Raw genomic sequence first — 18,234 nt, 5'->3', positions numbered from 1 at the left:
GGATTGACATCTTTCTCCCTTTATGATTTTGTTTTCCCTATGCAACTGTCAACAGGTTCTCCAGCAAAACACTGCAGTACTTCAGTGGTGTGATTGTGGTGCTGAAGGATTACCAAAGAGACACTGGTAGTCTACCTACTCTGTGTACTTTTATGTATCTGAGAGGTCAATGTAGTGCCTTATTGGATACTGATACCCTGTGTTGAACTAATTTAGCACCAGTACAAAAGTCTCATTGCAGGATGTACTTTTTTTGATGCAAGTCTGTTGTTGGTCTGAACTCTGAGGGACAACTTCTGGCCATATAATCATTACAGAACATGGATCTTGTTGATCTCACATCTCACATGTTCTATGTTTTGTTTTTCTCATTATCAATGTTGCTGTACCTGGGTCAATAGGGATACCACGGGGCAGCGCCGCAGGATCGAAGGCTAAAGGGATTTGACGGTACACGTCTGCAGCTCCGAGACCCTGCAGCAGACGCTCATAAGCCTGCTGATCGGGAACACCAGGTAGCGGTGATTTGGTGGCACTCATTTCCCTGGGGGTTGGTGTAGCTTTACGTTCCTGAGGCGGATTCTTACTGGAACCTGGAGGGAAAACAACAAAACAAAACAAAAAAAAACATGTAAGGTCTATGTATGGTCTTGTTCTAGGATATTTCAACTGGTATGGCTATAGCAAGACCTTTTTTCAGAAAAGCAAACAAAAACAATTGTCTTGACTTGACTTGAATATATACCCACCATCATGCTGCCTTTGACCTGACTCTCTGGATAGAGGGGAGCCATGATGGGAGGGTCCAGGGTAAGGGGTCCTTAAGGTGCCTTTGTCATCGTAGCCCACTGGACTATGATGAGCCTTGCCTCCCTGATCTGATCCCAGCGTAAGGGGAGAGGAGCGGGCTATAGGGCTAGCTGTACTGACCACTGCACTGGGACGCCCTTTTGGTGCCTCTTCATAGCGGCCCCTCTCAGAACGCATCTCCAGGTGGGAGGGTGTATTGTGGTAGGAACGTGGTGAACTGGCTATGATGGAGCGGACATCATGACGTTTCCCTGAAACAGAGGCCTCCTGCTTCATGGGTGTTCCCTGGAGAGAAGCACAACAGAAAGTCATCAGTTAAGTGAGAAGAGGGCCAAACATTAGGGTTGGATAGCGCCTGCACATGTTGTTAGTGTGTGTATACCTGTGCTATGATGCCTTCCTTGGCAGGCTGTCTGAGCTCCTCCCTAGGAATGAGGTGGATGGAGCGCCCAGCCTCCTTCACAGTGGGAACCAGGGACTCTCTGCCCTTCATTGGGTCAGAGAGGGAACTGGGTCCACGGGGTGGAGAGCCCTCTCTCTTCATCTGCTTAGCCTCCCTCCTGAGGTATCCATCCTGAGGGTCCAGATGACGAGGTATACCTGAAATCATAAGGATATGTCAATCTCATCTTTTTTGAAACTACAGTGGGCAGCATATTTCACATTTTTTTCATAATTTAGGCAGAAGGGAACTCAGAAATGGAGAACCAGACAAGATAGACACAGAAAAAAAGGGTTCTGAGCAGCTTTATCCACAACTGTCTCTGGGCAAGATGAGACGAGATAGTAATCTTTACTGCCATCAGATAGATAAATACGAATACCAACATCAAACGTAGTCATGCCAGTGGACGAGCTCTGGTAAGCTGGCACAATCTGTGTGTTGAAAGTAAAAAGCCCAAAAGAAAAAGCAATCTTTCTCTGCAGCTCTGCTGAGTGAGCACTGAGACAACAGGCTGATGAAGTGAGAGTGAGTACCTTCAGAAAAAAATACAGAGAATGCAAACAGAGACAACAGCCAACAATTTAACAGCATTCTCTTGCAAGCAGGTATATTTACATTCAGTTCAAAAATGTTATCTGCTGAAAAATCTTAAATACTTTTCTCAGTCCTATGGTGTCACTTTGATCTGCTGTGCTACGTTCTCCTACCTTGTGAGATGGAACCACGGATGTGATGAGCGTCCTTGTAAGGTGTGTGGTGCGGACTGTCCCTGTCATGAGGCATGGCTCGACCAATCAGACCTGAGGTAGAGAGGAAGAAATAGTGAGATTCAAGACTCCGCTAACTGATTTAATGAATAACTAGATGTGGATGTAATTAAATAAGGGTCAAACGTGATTGCATCCAGTAACCTTTTATGAGAGAGTTAAGTGGAGTCATCGCTTACCTTCACAGTTGGCAGCAGATAGTGATTCCCTCATAGGTAATCCTCTAGAGATGCCTCCCTCCATAGCATCATATGGACGCTTCAGGCCTAGAATTTCCCCTGGCTGTCCAGGGCCTCTGCCCTCATCTTTAGGGGTCTGAGAAGCAGCGCCTACAAATGAAAAAGATGTTACTATAATTACATACACAATATATCTTACATTAAGGGATGTAATGACTCAATGACATCTAATAATCTGTATGACTGACTCATTTGCAAGGTTCACTCGGTGGAAACCAATTTCTGATTCAAAATGAAACAATGAACAGTTGCCTACAACATCAAGTATATTGTAACTCAAATACTCACGGTCATATGTGAGAATGTGCCCACTGATGCCCTCATAGACCACATGGCCTTTAGACAGTGCCTCATCCCGCTCCCTCTCAGCTCGGCTGGTACTGTCCTCTGTGATCAGGCGGGTTATGGTTCCCTTATACAGCACATCAGCCGGTGTCCCCTGTCGTGAAGAGAGGAGACATGAGACCTGCCCTTTATCAGTTTATCAGTGTACAGCAGGAGCTGATCCTAAGAAAAATCCGATCATAACTTTTATAAGACAAATTGTACCATGGGCCAACACGAGAGTCTTAATAACTAGCAGGCGCCATTTAAAAAACAACCTAGTCAACCTGGACAGTTTTTACAACCACGTTTACATGCCAAAGTCACATTTTAAAAATTAATTAAAAAAAAGAAAGAAATAGAAAACTTGTCTCCTTAGGCAGCACCTAAATAGCCTTTATTTGGTATAATCACTATCATGAAACCCAACAGTGGATAAGAGACATTTCAAAACTCACAACTAATGCTATGATAACAGCCTGTGTTATGTAGCTGTGTTATATAACTATGTAACACAATCTGTTATACGACTGTATAACAGACAGTGTTATGCAGCTATTACTCAATAGAATAATTAACTATCCTCTCTTACAAAGGCACCTAATAAAATTAGTTTAACAGTTTTGAAGAGCTCTTAATGAGTCACAGTGCTTTGCTTTTTCTTTGCTTTTCAGGATTGTTGAATTGGATGTAATTAGAGCGACAGTGAGGTGCTGATTTGACTGTAATGCATTTTGTAGACTGCGTTACATACAGAGTGTGTTTTCTGTTTCTTGAATTGCTCCAGAAAGAGCGTTTGTTACGATGCTGTCAGATAATGGGGATCTAAATAAATAAACAAAATAAAAAAAATTAACAATCTCACACAAAACAAACACAGCTTTGAAAAACAGAATAGTACTCCCCGAAGAAGTAGAGGTGCGACCACTTGGCAACAGCAGATGACAAAAGGCAGCTTTGTTAAAACCTTGAGTCACATCACTCGTACCCTGAGTGTGAGTCATATTTCTACACCGCTTGGTGAAAAGATGAGAGTGGGGGTGGTTGAGTAGGAGACACAGTAGTGCCTGAGATCACATTTCTTGTCTGTTGATCGAGCTTTTCGAAGAAGACGCTGCTGAATGTTGGGGGCCAGACAAGTGGGGTTTGCTGTGTTGGGGTTTCTGTCTGCAGGATCAGATGGCACTGACCAAAGCAGTCCTCACCTGCTCCTTAAGAAAGTGCACCATTGCCATATCTGGGTGCTTACACACACATCTATCAATCCATCTAGCTGCAAGCTGAACAAATAAATGAGCTGTCCCTCTACGACAGCACTGATCATACTTTATTGCTTTAACCTTTTCTTTACTAATCTATCATGGTGGATAATAGCCCCCTCAACCCTGATTTCTTCTGTATGCCACTGGGATGTGACATTACAGTGGGCATATCAATGACTGGGTTTAGCCAGTGTCTAGAGTAAATAGATAAATAAGAGAGGTAACAGACGCGGTACAGTGTGTACTTGTTGCTAGGGTGACAGAGCTGTGGTTATGTCACAACAACAGGGAAGTCCAGCAGCCACAGCACTTGGCCTGCCTCATGACCTCTCGACAGCTCTGCTGCTCTCTCTTTCATCACAAGTACACAAATCAAAGCCCAGTAACACAAGGGCTTTAACTTTAAACTGAATGTGCAGGTGCCAAATGACAGTAGCAGCAATATGGGCAAAACTAGGGTGAAGTAATTATAAATAATGAGGGTGGGCTGTCTGTGTACCAGCCACATAAGCTGCTACTATCATGAACCTTAAAACAGCTTAACATGGTGCCAGTTTCACCTCACCATCATTCTCTGGACAAAGCAACTCATTAGCCTGAGTGCACCGCTCCTACACAGTGACCTGACAGGAAACACTGAGCCAAATTTCATCTAATATATATCACAAGAAGTCTCTCCTAAACCTACATAATGGCTCATTTACATTGTTTCATTTTTAAACTGACTTATTTAATGAACTTCAGATGTTGTTCACAGGTTCTCCAAATAAAGGGGAAGAGAACTGTTTGCCAGTTATCTGTCGTAACGCACTTTTCAAACTTGAACACTGTCAGCAGAATATTTTCACATCAGGGTTGCCGCACCCAAACGCAGCGATAACAAATCACCCATATGGGAGATTCTATTGCAGTGAGACCAAAAACACAGTGCCAGGGGATTATCTGTAGATTACGCCAGTTTCCTATCATCAACTTTGTTACGTAGAAAAAATCTAGGTTCACATTCCTCTGGTCTGAGCTCACCTGAGTAATGGAGCCCCCTCGGTAGGAGACTGGGGAATCTGGATGCATTCTGGTCCCTGGGATGCCCTTAGTGATACTGCCCCCCTGAACAGCTGGAATAGAAGCTGTAAAGACAGTAAGAAGGGCATTTCTGTCACCATAAGCCAACATGTAAAGCAGTATTAAGAATAGCTGAAAGTGGAACACAATGTAAACAATCACTGGGAAGTAAGTTTTGCAAAAAGGCTGCGAGCATAGCTGTAACCAAAGCAAATACTACAGGTTGTTTCTAATCACTATGATGTGATATCTGCAAGTCTAATTTTAAGTTTAGTGTACCTAATGATATCAAAGTCAAAACATTTATTTTAAAAGGGAAAACTGAAGTGTTGAGGCACCACTGGTGGTAATTACAGCTCTGAGTCCTCTTGACTGTATGTGCACTAGCTTTGCACACATGGATTTGAGCAGTTTCTCCCATTTTTTCACATCCTCTCAAGCTCTGTCAGATTAGATGAGCTTCAGTGAACTCAACTCCCCACCAACTTTCAATTGAGATTTAAGTCTAGCCCGGGTCACTCATGTACACATTCAGAGACTTGTCCTGAAATCACTCCAGTGTGGTCCTTGCTGTGTGCCTCAGGTCACTGTCATGCCGAGGAGGTAAATCTTTTCAGCATGACAGTGCTCAATAAAACATGTGGAATAGCTTTGTTATTCAAGGGAGTGTGTGGCATCTTGATTGATGACAAAAACTGAACTGCTTTCAAAAAAATCTGTGAGGCAACAAAACCTGGAAAAAGTGACTCTGAATATTTGCACTGGAATCATTCTTCACCCACATAACTACGAGGAAAAATGCAGAAGCAAAGCACCAATACTAGTTTATTGTACATGGAAATAAAAGAAAAGTTGAGCAACCCACCACGTCCAGCAACATTATCATGGGGCGTCCCCTGTGTTGACAGGTTGTCAGCTTGGGAGGACGAGCTGCGAGGGGACAGCTGTTCCTGCTTTACCACGGGAAAAGGACCTGCAGCATAGTGCACAACAGATTGGAAGAAGAAAGGAGTGAACAGAGAAAAGATAATGAGACAGACATATTTGTGGCCTCAATGTCAGTTGTGATGGATGTTTTAGATGTGGATGGCAACTTAGAGCAGTTACACTAGACCCTGTAGACAGTTGTACTTACCTCCCTTCCTGTGATCCATCCAAGGCAACCCCATTTGTGTGGCTGGCATCTTCCCATGCTCCAACCCATGAGCTGGGCTGTGCAACTGCACTGGGGTGCCCTGGAGAAACAAGTATTTGATCTTAATAGTGATGTCAGATACTTTTTTTGGCCATTTCTTTATGGCATATTTAATGTAGGGGATATTTAAGTGTGCTAATAACAGTCAAAAAAAGCCAAAAAGGTTAGTTTTCATTTGTGTGGTGCTATACCTGTGTGATAGAGCCCCCTGGCTTGGTGGAGGAAATGAGAGGTGGTGGCTCTGGCATGAGGGGTCTGACTGCTGCTAGCCTACCACTGTCCTGAGGCAGACTAGGGAGTGAAGGGTGGCCTGCTTGCTGGAACGCTGTACGGGAAGAGACATTATGAACTTGTGATCCGACTCTCTGATTGTTGACTAAGGCTTTCTTGAGGAGAGATTTTGTTTCAACACAATATACAACACATATTAAAATTTAGGCTTGATAAGAATAAAAAGACAGGACAGGACAGAGAGGAGGACTCACAGTTGAAGTGGAGCAAGTGCTGGTCGTGAGTGATCTTGGCCATGTCTCGCGGGGACATGGGGTACGGGGAGAGTACTGGGCGACCCAAGTTAGAGGTCCTTAGGTCATCAGGGCCCAGCGCCTGCTTCTTGGCTTCGCCATGTGGAGAGAAAGCCCGGGACTTTTCTGAAACAACAACAACACACAAACAATGTCAGAACCAAAATACAGCAATTCAACTAGACCCCCACTAATCCAAGAGGCTGTCCTTTAGGGATTGCTAGCTCACTGGTGTCAGCACCGTTGTCACGGCCATCGTTATGAGCACGTAAAAACCTCACTCTACCTCACAGCCAGGGTGACACACCACTGAATTAATACACTAACATACACAACCCAATACTAATTTTTAGTTTAAAGGACACACAGTAAAATCCAACAGAGGAGGTGACTGCACTGTAGGGTGCTAAGAGTGTAATTAGAAAGGAATATGGGGAGAAGGCAAGGGGTAAACGTACTTAATCCCTGCAGGAGGGTCAGTAACCACCTCTCGTTGCCTTCCAGCTCTGAAGGGACACAAACACACCACAGATCATCGCATCCTCACAGAATTTATCTCTCTCTTCCCTATAAACATGCACTAACCACATTAACTTATACTACGGTTACCTCATGATGTGAATTTACTATTCACAAGCAGAGAAATGCTATTAAACAGTAGACTGAATATAGCTTGAAAACATGTCCACACCTGCCTCTGCGGCAGGTATAAAGATCTTTTTAAGTCTTGAAAAAGTGGTTGCTGTACTTCAGAGTTCACAGCTGGTGTGCCCAGTTGGTTATAAAAGACCTGTCTTTGTCTGGACTGTTGCTAAAAGTCTTACACTGTGCTCCCAGAGATTCACATTCCACAAGCTCACAGTAAGTGCACTGAACTAGACTATATTCCCTTCTGGGTCAGTAGCAATACCAGATCATTTATCAGTTCCCTCTCCACGAGTGTCCCAGAAACACTTGAATACCCTAAACACTAGAGAACACAGACTCAAGGTTAGAGCATGTGGCAAGGACCAACTAAGTAAAACTAGATCACATTATTTCCTCATTCCTCATTTATAGTGATAATCTGGTTTCCATTTATCCCACATATTATAAAATGGATAATTTCTGCAATGTGCCATGTTACACAAACATCCTGCAGCAGAGTGACACTAGGGATCAGACAAGGACAAAATAATGGGATGGGAAAACAGACAGGGAGATTGATATGAAACAAATGCTGGGAATTCTGAGAGGGGTAACTTTAGCAGATAAATAAGTTTTTTGGAAATTAAAAAAATAGTGTTCTTGAATGACGGAGGTGTACGTACCATCCTTGTCACCGGCAGAGGGGCTGCGCGGGCGAACACGTGGGCTACTGCTACGAAGAGCCTCCCTGTCTCTGTCTGCCTGTGGGGTGTAAGGCTGCTGTTTGCCTGGCTGGCCTGAAAGCTGCTGCTGCTGCTGCTGTTTATGCTGTTTGACCTCCTGGGAGGACTCCCCGTGAGCCATGGTGATCTGTTGCTGGTACAGTGCCAGGGCGTGGGGGGGCAGCACTGCCTTGCCACTCCCACTCCGCTGACTGCCCTCCATGGAGGCCTCTGGCATCTGCACACAGGAAGAGACATAAAGAAAAGACAGAGAGAAAAAATAAAGGTTATGTACACATCACACACATAACACAAACCCAGTCCTACCTGGCATTTGACATATGGTTAGCCACATACAGTATCCCGCAAACATGATAGCTAAAAAACATCTCTTATTTCTTGGTAAGCTTAAGAGTCCCTGATGTCTGGCATCTCATTTCTTCTACACAAAGCAATCTATCCCATCCATCTATCCCAATCTATCCTCCATCTGGAGGATAGCCTATCATATACAAATATGACTCAACAATTTCACCTGCAATACTGTTATCTCTTATCTCAATGGTAGAGTGTGTGTGTGTGTTTGTGAGTGTTTGTGAGCTGGGCAAATCAGGTTTCTGTTACAAAACACCACCTGGATCAAAGACGCTTTCCAAGGCTGAAAAAGCAGAGATGCTTTTCACCTTACTATTGTGTGATGTGTGGGGGGAAAAAAAACAAAAGACACACACAATGAGACACACAAAGTTTAACTAGTGACTCACAATAGGTGGTATTGCAGCAGCCCTCTGTTTGAGCTGTTTCAGGTCCATGGGCTTCTGCAGCGGAGAAGATATGACGCCATCATGAGCGTAGTTCAGTAAACTTGGCCGTGGAGAAGTCATTCTACACACACACACACACACACACACACACACAAACACAAGTAAGTTAGTGGGAGTGAAGAGGAGGCTGAGGGTAGAGCGTACACCATTTTCTATTATGATAATAGACACATAACAGAGCCTCAAACTGCCGTCTGTCATCTATTTTGCCCACTTGAACCTAAATCCAACAATTAATTTTAAAAACATTTACAGATAAATAAATAAAACATTCACCACAAAAAGAGCAGAGGTTCTGACTGTGTTTCCATCCCACACGCCTGCCTACCCATTCCCCACAGGAGACACAAACAACTAATCCTCACTCACTAAACAACGTATTTAAGTATTCAAATGATAAGGGAAAGCAGAAATATATAGGATGTGAGCGTGCATGTGTGTGAGAGAGATGGACATAGGATGTGTGCTGAACAGTCAGACATTGTGGAAAAGAATTACAAGTAAAAATCCATATCCATGTCTCGCACATCTGTCGAAAGCACACAACATTCTCTGAATCACAGACAGACACACACTTTGATGCACAACAACACAAAAGTGTGTAGACGCACACATGCACGCACGCACATACACACACACACACACACTCACTCCCTTTGTTTGCTTTGGCAGAGAGGGCAGCGTTTCCCTCGGCTCTGCCAGTACATGTAGTCTGCTGTCATGGAAAAAATTGAACAAATACTGTGCAAACAAAACTAATCACTCCTCCCACGCACTTTGACACCCATTTCTTGTGGCCTCATTCACAGACACACACGCAGATATATAGGGTAAATATATATTCTCATTCATACAAAGTGCAAATAAAATATCTGGTTGATAGAAAAGAGCAACCTGTGGTGTACACACAAGTGGCTTGCCAAATATGGCTTCACTGCCACACAGTGTAGCTAGGCAACTAATAACACTTCAAAACCCTTGCTGCGTTATTTTCTGATGTCTGCTGTGGTAGACCAGAGAAGTAGGACACCTAGAAAACCACTGCTCACAAGCCAGAGGGCCTTTGACATTAATAATCTCAACCAGGCCTGATGATGTCATCGATCAAACCAAACAGGAAAGTGCATGACATTATTCATTTCAATTTTTGATTCTCACTTTACCTCTTGCTAAGAGTTCTTACCTGTTCTTGTCTGTGTTGTCTGTCTCCTCCACTTCATCAGCGCTGCAAGTGGCACTAGAGTCACTGTCCCTATGGGAGCCTGTTTTGGCTCCATGGTCCTTCTTAGAGCTCTTGGTGGAGCTTTTGACTTCCTCGGTCTCCGCTGTAGGAGGTTTTTTATCTGTGGTATCGCTGGGTGGTGCAGGCTGCTCTTTGTGGGGCTCCCCTGTCTCTGTCTTTATCTCCTGCTTGATGGCTGAGTCTGCATCTTCTTTGACTGGAGGTTTCTCATCCCCTGCCTGGCCCATATCAGACCCGGCCGCCTCCTTGTCCCCGGCCTTCGACCGGCTCGAGCCCTCCTCCTTAACCTTGCTGTCCTCAGATGAGTGTGGCGAGGGCAGGCTTTCGGTGTCAGAGCTGTTGTTGGCTCCACCTGGCAGGGGAAGAGGACAAAGGGAAACATAGATCAGAAGACGAGACCGGGCTTACACTGTAAATCATGTTATATCTTCTTGTCCTTTTTTTCTTCCATCTTTTCCCCATCTCTTTCTGTTAAACCAGATTCTTCACAGTGCCAGTCTTCTGCCTAATCAAGTTTCACTGTACAATAAGGAGGAACACAAAACCATTGGGATGATGGATGAAATCTCCTGGGGCTTCAGCACTCTATTGTGGAAGTACAGTCTACACACACAGTACACTATCAGCAGACTACAGCAGGATTATCTGAAGATTTTTATAATCGTCACTGCAGAACACGATTCTTCAAGCTAAGTCAAAGAGTTTTGCTGTTACATGACATTATCTACACTCAGTGACCACTGTATTTGGTATCCCTATACAATCCAATGTAATCCAATACAACAACTCAGCCATAAATTCTGCCATTATATGATAATAATGTTGAACTTGACTGGATATAATACAGTCCAGAACAATAATACAACTAACTACGACCTCAATAATAAACACGCTGTTGAATTAATACTTCTTTGAAAGTTTAACAAAAACTGGCCATTACAAGCTCTGTAAAGGTAGAATTTGTGGAGATCTGTTGTATCAGTCTACCTAGTGTTGCTAGCCTTCTAAACAGAAACAGAAGCCTAGCAACAAGCATGATATTAATCATCTAATTGCTTATGTGCATCAGCATAATTAAATGTTGATGCACGTAAATATTTTGTGACCAATTTACACTTTTCTACTGCAAAAACACTATATAATGAAACAGCATCCTATTTTAAATATTCATAAAGCCCAATAAGATAAATACAGGTAAAATAGAACCTTTGATTTATACATTGTTTTGTAATTAGCGTTAGGTATATTGTTTGATGTGTACCCTCTCCATCTTCAGGGACCTCCTCTTCATTGCCACTAGCTCCAGAACCCTCCATCTCCTCCTCCTCTGCTGGATACGGGGCACTGGCCTCCTCATTCTGCAGGGCTTTGCCCCTACGACGGGCCTTTCGTTCCTTCTCCTAGGTCAAAACAAACACACACTAAATAAAAACAGCCCACAGATCATCAGGAGAAAACCAGAAACAATCTTATGGCTTGGTGGTGCACTTCTCCCTGTCACACTGTCAGTAGTGCAAATACGGCTCAGAAACTTTTCCCTGTGCTTACCGATTTCATTTTATGCTGCTGCAGAATCTCATCCAGTTTCTGCCTCTTCTTGTAGTTGAAGTAGAAGTTCTTGCACTGTGACACGGTTTTTGATCCCACCATCTTGGCGATGGCGGACCAATTCCTACCATACTGGAGAAGGCCTGGAATTAACAGATGGGATGGGCAGAAGGATTAGGATAGAATAGGAACAAAGACAGACAGGTAAAAGATGACACGTAGCCTTGCACGACGTCCCTACTCCATCTCTATCAAATGATATTCTCTGTGAAGTTGTAAAAAAGTGATGCAAGCTGTGCAAAGTGCAGGACTGTAAAATTAATTGTCATTTAGGTTTCTATTCAATAAAGAATATCTCCAACCACAATCTCTTTGAGTGCACAGTATGGATGTCTCTCTATAGTAAACCAATAGCCAAACACATGTTATGTCAATACAGTGTAAAACTATAACACAAACCGAGTGTTTGGTTCACAGTGCAAAACAGACAAAGTCCCACTTTCAAAGCAGCACGGCTTTATGTGTTACACTTCCTAAACAGAGACAGAGGAGATGCAGAGAGAGAGTAATGGTGAGGGGAGTTGTGATGTGGTGGCTGACCAGTCAGTCATACCAATGACATCACTAACTCCCCCCACTGGGGTCACTCTGTGTCATATTCTAACTGACTTTGATGTGACCCAGTTCCAAGAAACCCTGGTCCTTTACCCAGTCAACCACATGACTGTGCCTTACACAAGAGTCTACAGGCACCCACTGGGCCAGAGCTGTGATAGATCAACCTGTCATGAAACACACATACACACACAATCGCTTAGTGTATGTGTGCTAAAAGAAGAGATGTAGAGAGCAGTCAGTGTGTAAGTGAGAAAGACAGATAGCGTAGAGTTCCCCCCCCACCGCAAGTCTGCTGTTAGCTAAAGGCAGCTCATTAACAGTGTGTGTTGTAAGAGGCTTAAGCTTGCACCACCCACTTGTTTCCTGTGCCAGCCTGACAGGTCCTGGCAACAGGACAGCCTCTCAAAGGGTTGTGGACACGGGGCGGGGGTTATTAACAGGCACAGAGCCAAAACCTCCTGGGATAACCTTGGACATGGGTTCAGAGGTCTCTGCATCTCATCGCTTAATGGAGGCAGTAGGACAGCAAGCACAACTCCGAACCAAAGGAGAGGAAAGGACAGCTGTTTACAGCCCTGTCATTTCAACTGTCATATTAATCAGAGAGATTGACTGTGATACCGACACTTTACTGACTAATGCTAGTGATAAGTAATAGCTGCAATAAAAGCTGGTCTGTTAGTTGTTTACAAGTTTAATCTCTAGGATATTATTCAAAGAACTGTATTTATTTATATGTGTACCATGATGCTTAGGGATAAACAAGATGTGAAGATAACACATCATCCCAAATATGATGACGTATCCAGAAAACTGTCTGAACAGTAAGATTTTGGTTCAATTCTTTCTTTGCAAAAGAAAATTATAATATTTATCTCTGCACTGACATAAGTAAAATACTACCACTGTCACAAATACCTACTGATGTAAAAAACACTTTTGCAAGTAGAAAAGTTGTGCAATATCCAGCAAACGTGAGAAGATGTATAATAATCACAGTCATGCTGAGAATTTATTAATGCCAGTATAAAAGGAGCTACAATAACCAGCACGGGTGATCTTCAAGTCTGAGCTGCTGGTGTCTAAAAGCTCCTGCATACCTACAACCTGTCAAGTGTTAAAGTGGAAGAGGTTTTTCAGCTGAAATATTCATCGCTGCCACTAAAGGCATTGCTGGGAAAGCTCCTCCAGGAAAGAGAAAGAAAAGAAGAGCAGTTGGCCTGACTCATTCCAAGAGGACTGAGACTCGTGACCGACACCTATTAACCTTTTACAGTCGTCTCACAAGAAGCGTGGGAGGGGGCAGTTAGACACCCTCCAACCTGCATGAGTACACACAAACATACACGTGCTCAGACAAACATAGACACAAACAGTGGCAGAATATCACACACGTTCAACCAACTAAGGCTGCACCTGCTGAACTTGAACCAATAACAATGCAATCCATTTACTGAAAGTCAAAGGTCACTTTGTTATGACCTCTAGCTACATCCAGTTTATTCCACTGTAAGCACATACTCAAAGCACAATCCCAAGCAGCTCTGGTTGACTCAGGGCCTTAGTTGCTGGAGCAACACACATGGAACAAACATCCAATCAGCAGCAGCAATGCTGAAGCAGGTGGTGGCCTCACACCCAATCAGGACATGCTATTCCCATTAGCTCCTCCCAGAGAAAGTCCGAACAACACCTGGTGCAGCCAGAAAGTGGTTGTTCCTGTCTGTCACATGCCTGTCACTTTAGCCGTCGTCTCATGGCCGTGCTGTGGATAACACTATCAGACAGTTTGATCTCTGGAGGGCCAGCCGGGAAGCTCTTCGGGGCTGGGCCTTCCGATCCAGAGCAGAGGAGATGAAAACAGCTCAGTCTCGACGCTCTTCCTGCCAGCTGGCTTGATACTTGAGCCGGTGTCAGGTTGACGTGTTCCAAAACAGCACATGCTCCTGGCCTCTCCCCTCCTTTTCCTCTCACTCTGTCCTCCCTGTCCTTCGGTGAGTGCTGGTCTGTTCTTCTCTGCCGTGTCTCTCCCCAATGGCGGTCGTCTGGGAAGACTTCCACAGGAAAGTGGGACTGTGGGGCGGTGCTATGTGCTCAGCCTTTCTCTCCCCTCATCTGATCTCTCCTCTATCTCTCTTTTTTTCCCTCCCTCCCTCTCTCCGTCGGTCTGTCCCTCCCCTTACCTCACTCTGCCAGCAGGCACAGCAGCACGCACACACACACACAAACGCATGAGTGAGTACACACTCACTCGAACCCTCTCTCTCTCTCTCACTCTCTTTCTCTCTCTCTCTCTCTCTCTCTCCCTGTCTCTCTTGTTAATACTCTAGCACACAGGCGCAAACACACACTCAGGCAGTCCAAGAGTAAACAGAGAGCAGAGAGAGAGCAGCCCAGGGAGAGAGAGAGGAAAGAGAGAGAGAGAGAGAGAGAGAGAGCAGAGCCACTGAGCTAAAGAGACAATAGAGAAAGGGAAAGGATACAGAAGTAGGGAGTAAGCAAAGAGAGAAGAGGGGAAAGACAGGAGGGGTGGGGAGAGAGAGGGAGTTGATGTTGATACCATGAGAAAGCATAAAGGCTTTCACATTTTTCCTGACTGACCTGCTTTTCATCTTGAATGTGACCTCTCACCAGTCTATAACAACACAGAGTGAGGGGAGAGAGGGAAAGTGAGTGAGGGAAAGAGGCGCTTGCCAAATCTTCCACAGCTCTTGCCAATCTGGGCCCTTGCCATCTCCCGTTCGAGAGAGACAGACAGAACGAGAGGCAGAGATAGAGCAACAGTGGAGAAGAAAGAGAGAAAAGATAATATGGCATTCTCTACTTGCTGCTCCTTTAAATGGGTTCTTCCAGCAAGCAGAGCAAGGGCCATTATCCAGCTGCCTGCCTGCACCCAAGCAAAGCCTGCCAGATTAGTGCACTTACATAAACGCCTGCCAAGAAGGGTGCACATGCAAACACACACAGCTTGGACCAAGTGCACACAGACACTACCTTCGCTACACATATCTTGCATACATGTGCACGCGCGCACACACACACAGAGGCAGGCAGAGCTGGTGGGTTTAAGAGACAGACTTTACAAAGATTGGCCATCCCTTGTTTGAGGTACCAGTTTTTATAAGCAGTGAAGACAAGAGTGATCTATCTCTGAGTGTGGCCATGCCATCTTCGAAGGCAGCCCTCGCTGGCGCTGCCATGCTGGAATGCCGTTGTCCTGCCAGGCACTATAAATGCCATTATTCAGATCTGTTTAGCTCAAGTGGATAAACACATTAGCATCAGGACACCTAAGCCTCTTTAAAGCATATACATTGTCAAGCACCTGCAAAGGAAAGCACCTTGACAAGCGTATTCAGTTCTTTAAGGAAATGGGTGGGTGGGGTTATGATCTCCAAGCGCGTGTTTTGGCAGGTGTGGGGGTGGTTGTTAGAAATGATGAAAAACGGCAAGAGCAGCTCCTCCTCTTCAGCCCCTGGTACTGTAGCTGGGGTTGTGTGGTTGTGGTTACATAAGCCCTCCATAGAAGCCCTGCTCCCACCGAGCTGCCAGGCTAATCCTCTGGGATGGAGCGCCCCACTAATCCCACTGCAGGAGAATGGAACTGAAGACATTAACCAGGATTACTACACAGGACCGTGTACGAGCCAGGCCAGCGCCAGTTATCACAAAATAACCCTTAACACACAAACCTGGCCGCAAACACAAACCCCAAATTGCAGGAGAAGCCACACACACACACACACACACACACACACACACACACAGAGACATACAGCATGGGACAGATGCAATAACTCCTCTAGACCAAATGTGGTTTCAATATCACATTCTAGCTGCTGATAGCTGTTTGCAAGCAGTGGCACTTCATCTCCTGGTGATTACAAGGAAGGACAGGTTAAATTAGTCAGAAGCAGAACTGAGAGTCACACAAAGCACAATGACACATCATCTACAAATGGCCACAAAGCAGCCGCGCTGAAGTGAAATTGCGTTGAGTCATGTGCAGAAAGCAAGACTTGACATTACAAAAGTACTCTGCCACCTTAGACCAAGATTTTTAAAAACATCTATAAAAAGATGCATTTAAAGACCCAGCTCAGGCTGACTTTTAGTAATGCAAAGAGTCAAAATATTAACATAACTGCCTGCAGCAGCCATCACCTTTTCTTGAAATAAAATAAATCTTTTTTAACAACAGATGAGAACCAGACCATCAGTATGGTTTAACAGATCAGTGGGGAATCCCTATCTAAAGAGCAGTACACACTAGAAACTACTGATGTTGAGGAGCTCATTCAATCAGTAACTGAGACTCATGCACTGCAACCAACAAACGCTGTCAAACACATTCACAAAAAGCGCTGGTGCAAGGAAAATGGGCAGAATGTCAGCGACCTCTGTGAATCAGCCATAGGCTTCTGGGTAATCTTCAGTCAGAGACAATAAACAGGCTGAGTTAATGACTGCTGCATCTGCAGGGGCCTGCTGATAAGAGGCAGACTTTACAGCCTGTTTGATAAAAAGGCAGGCTGCCTTGACCCAGAGAGACAGGGAAACAGCTCCAAAGAGCAGCAGACCCAGTCCAGGCAGACTGACACATACATGCATAGACACAACCTAGCAGCACGTGGCGGTTGCTGCCTCACTAACAGGAAGTCACAGCCGCATCACTTGTCTATGCTTTCGAAAAAACAGTGCCTGATCTGCTGCTAATGTTCTTTCCTTTGGTACCTCAATTATAATACAAAGTAACTGCGATGAAGTTGCGCTTCACAGGGAGAAGAAAGGTTTATTCTTTATTACCTTTTTTGGCTGTTTCCATCTCTTCTTCAGTCCAGCGAGAGCTCTCATTCATCTCCAGATTGGCTGTTTAAAAAAAAATAGAGAACCACCAAGTCAGAGAGGGCGGGAGGAGGGGGGAGTGGGCAGTTGTCACAAAGTCAGTTAGGGAGTGACTGACAAGAGGAAGGGAAGGAGAGAGAGAAATTAGAGAAGAAAAAAGAATGAGAGGGTGGGGGGCAGGGTAGCTTGTGTTGCTTGCCAGTGCGGCACTGCAGCACGGGTCGCTGGGGACTGTTTGTTTTAGATGGAGGAAGCAGGAAATCCAAGGAGAGAAGTCAGTTAATGATTATAGACATAACAACTGGCTTCTTTCCCTGCACAGGCCGTAAGCCAGGCCGACCCTGGCCCTGCGTGGCAGACAGCAAAGCAGGAGTTTGTGCTTATGTGTCCTCTATATGGACCCGTGAAGGGCACAGTGGGCCAGCTAGCAGTGCTGCCAGGACGGGAACAAACAGTGGCAGAGGGGGGCTGCTGTTAAGAGTCCCTACAGCCTGAGTCACCTGGGGATTCCCTGTGACTAAAACCTGTGCTGCAGGAGCAACTGCAGCATGTGCACACAACTGCTGAAACATCAAGAATTTCTCATAGCCTGCAGCAAGAGTGTTAGATTGTGCACGGCTGACTTACCACCTGCGAGGAAACAAAGACCTAAGTGGGGAGACACTGCTGACACACTCAGTATTCTGTCCTTAAATAATACTTTTGCCAACAGATGCGATTTAAACTGCGTATCTAATGCAGTCACAATTCTTTACGGTTTTGATTTCTTAGTACACCATTTATAAGTGTCACTTTGGCACAAAGTAAGGAGTGCAAGACTTATACGTGGATGAAGACAAAAGGAACAATAGTGCACTCTTGTGGTGTGGGTCAGAAGGCCACAAGTAGATAAAAGGTGAAAAAGTCAATGCAGGTGCACAGTATTCAGTCTGCATTTTAGCCATTTTAAAATCTTAATGTTTTCCATCCAGTTTGCAATAACATACATTTCCTTATGATAACATTTTTTTGTTTCCTTATAGTTTAATTGTAATTTGACCAACACTTCATTTCATAATGTTTACCCACATCACTCTCTCAAATAACAGTGTGCAGTGTGCTGCATGCTAAATTTATTCAGATGTTAAAATAACACCAGACGGAGGAGCAAACTGGCACTAATTTGTTGCACAGCAGCTG

The 18,234-nt window shown here is 44.6% G+C and overlaps 1 protein-coding gene across 4 annotated transcripts in view; it reads right to left on the bottom strand.

Annotated features, from left to right (window-relative positions):
• The window catches only part of ncor2 (nuclear receptor corepressor 2), an 83,189-nt gene that overhangs the window by 12,216 nt on the left and 52,739 nt on the right, over positions 1–18,234 (bottom strand). For 2 of the 4 annotated variants that reach the window (XM_051075352.1, XM_018668656.2), the window contains exons 17-34: positions 17,017–17,079; positions 11,593–11,735; positions 11,306–11,444; positions 9,985–10,396; positions 8,742–8,862; positions 7,939–8,215; positions 7,087–7,134; positions 6,590–6,754; positions 6,296–6,429; positions 6,045–6,144; positions 5,775–5,882; positions 4,871–4,974; positions 2,550–2,700; positions 2,202–2,351; positions 1,963–2,055; positions 1,193–1,410; positions 750–1,095; positions 390–593 (exon numbers count right to left, since the gene is read on the bottom strand). In XM_051075352.1, the coding sequence (XP_050931309.1) occupies positions 390–593; positions 750–1,095; positions 1,193–1,410; positions 1,963–2,055; positions 2,202–2,351; positions 2,550–2,700; positions 4,871–4,974; positions 5,775–5,882; positions 6,045–6,144; positions 6,296–6,429; positions 6,590–6,754; positions 7,087–7,134; positions 7,939–8,215; positions 8,742–8,862; positions 9,985–10,396; positions 11,306–11,444; positions 11,593–11,735; positions 17,017–17,079 (2,976 nt within the window). The remainder of the gene's footprint in view (positions 1–389; positions 594–749; positions 1,096–1,192; positions 1,411–1,962; positions 2,056–2,201; positions 2,352–2,549; positions 2,701–4,870; positions 4,975–5,774; positions 5,883–6,044; positions 6,145–6,295; positions 6,430–6,589; positions 6,755–7,086; positions 7,135–7,938; positions 8,216–8,741; positions 8,863–9,984; positions 10,397–11,305; positions 11,445–11,592; positions 11,736–17,016; positions 17,080–18,234) is intronic. The other 2 variants (XM_051075353.1, XM_051075354.1) reach the window with 2 other exon arrangements.

The sequence above is a fragment of the Lates calcarifer genome, linkage group LG13, assembly GCF_001640805.2.
Source record: "Lates calcarifer isolate ASB-BC8 linkage group LG13, TLL_Latcal_v3, whole genome shotgun sequence".
Taxonomy (NCBI): domain Eukaryota; kingdom Metazoa; phylum Chordata; class Actinopteri; family Centropomidae; genus Lates; species Lates calcarifer.
This window is presented reverse-complemented; position numbering and strand designations above follow the sequence as displayed.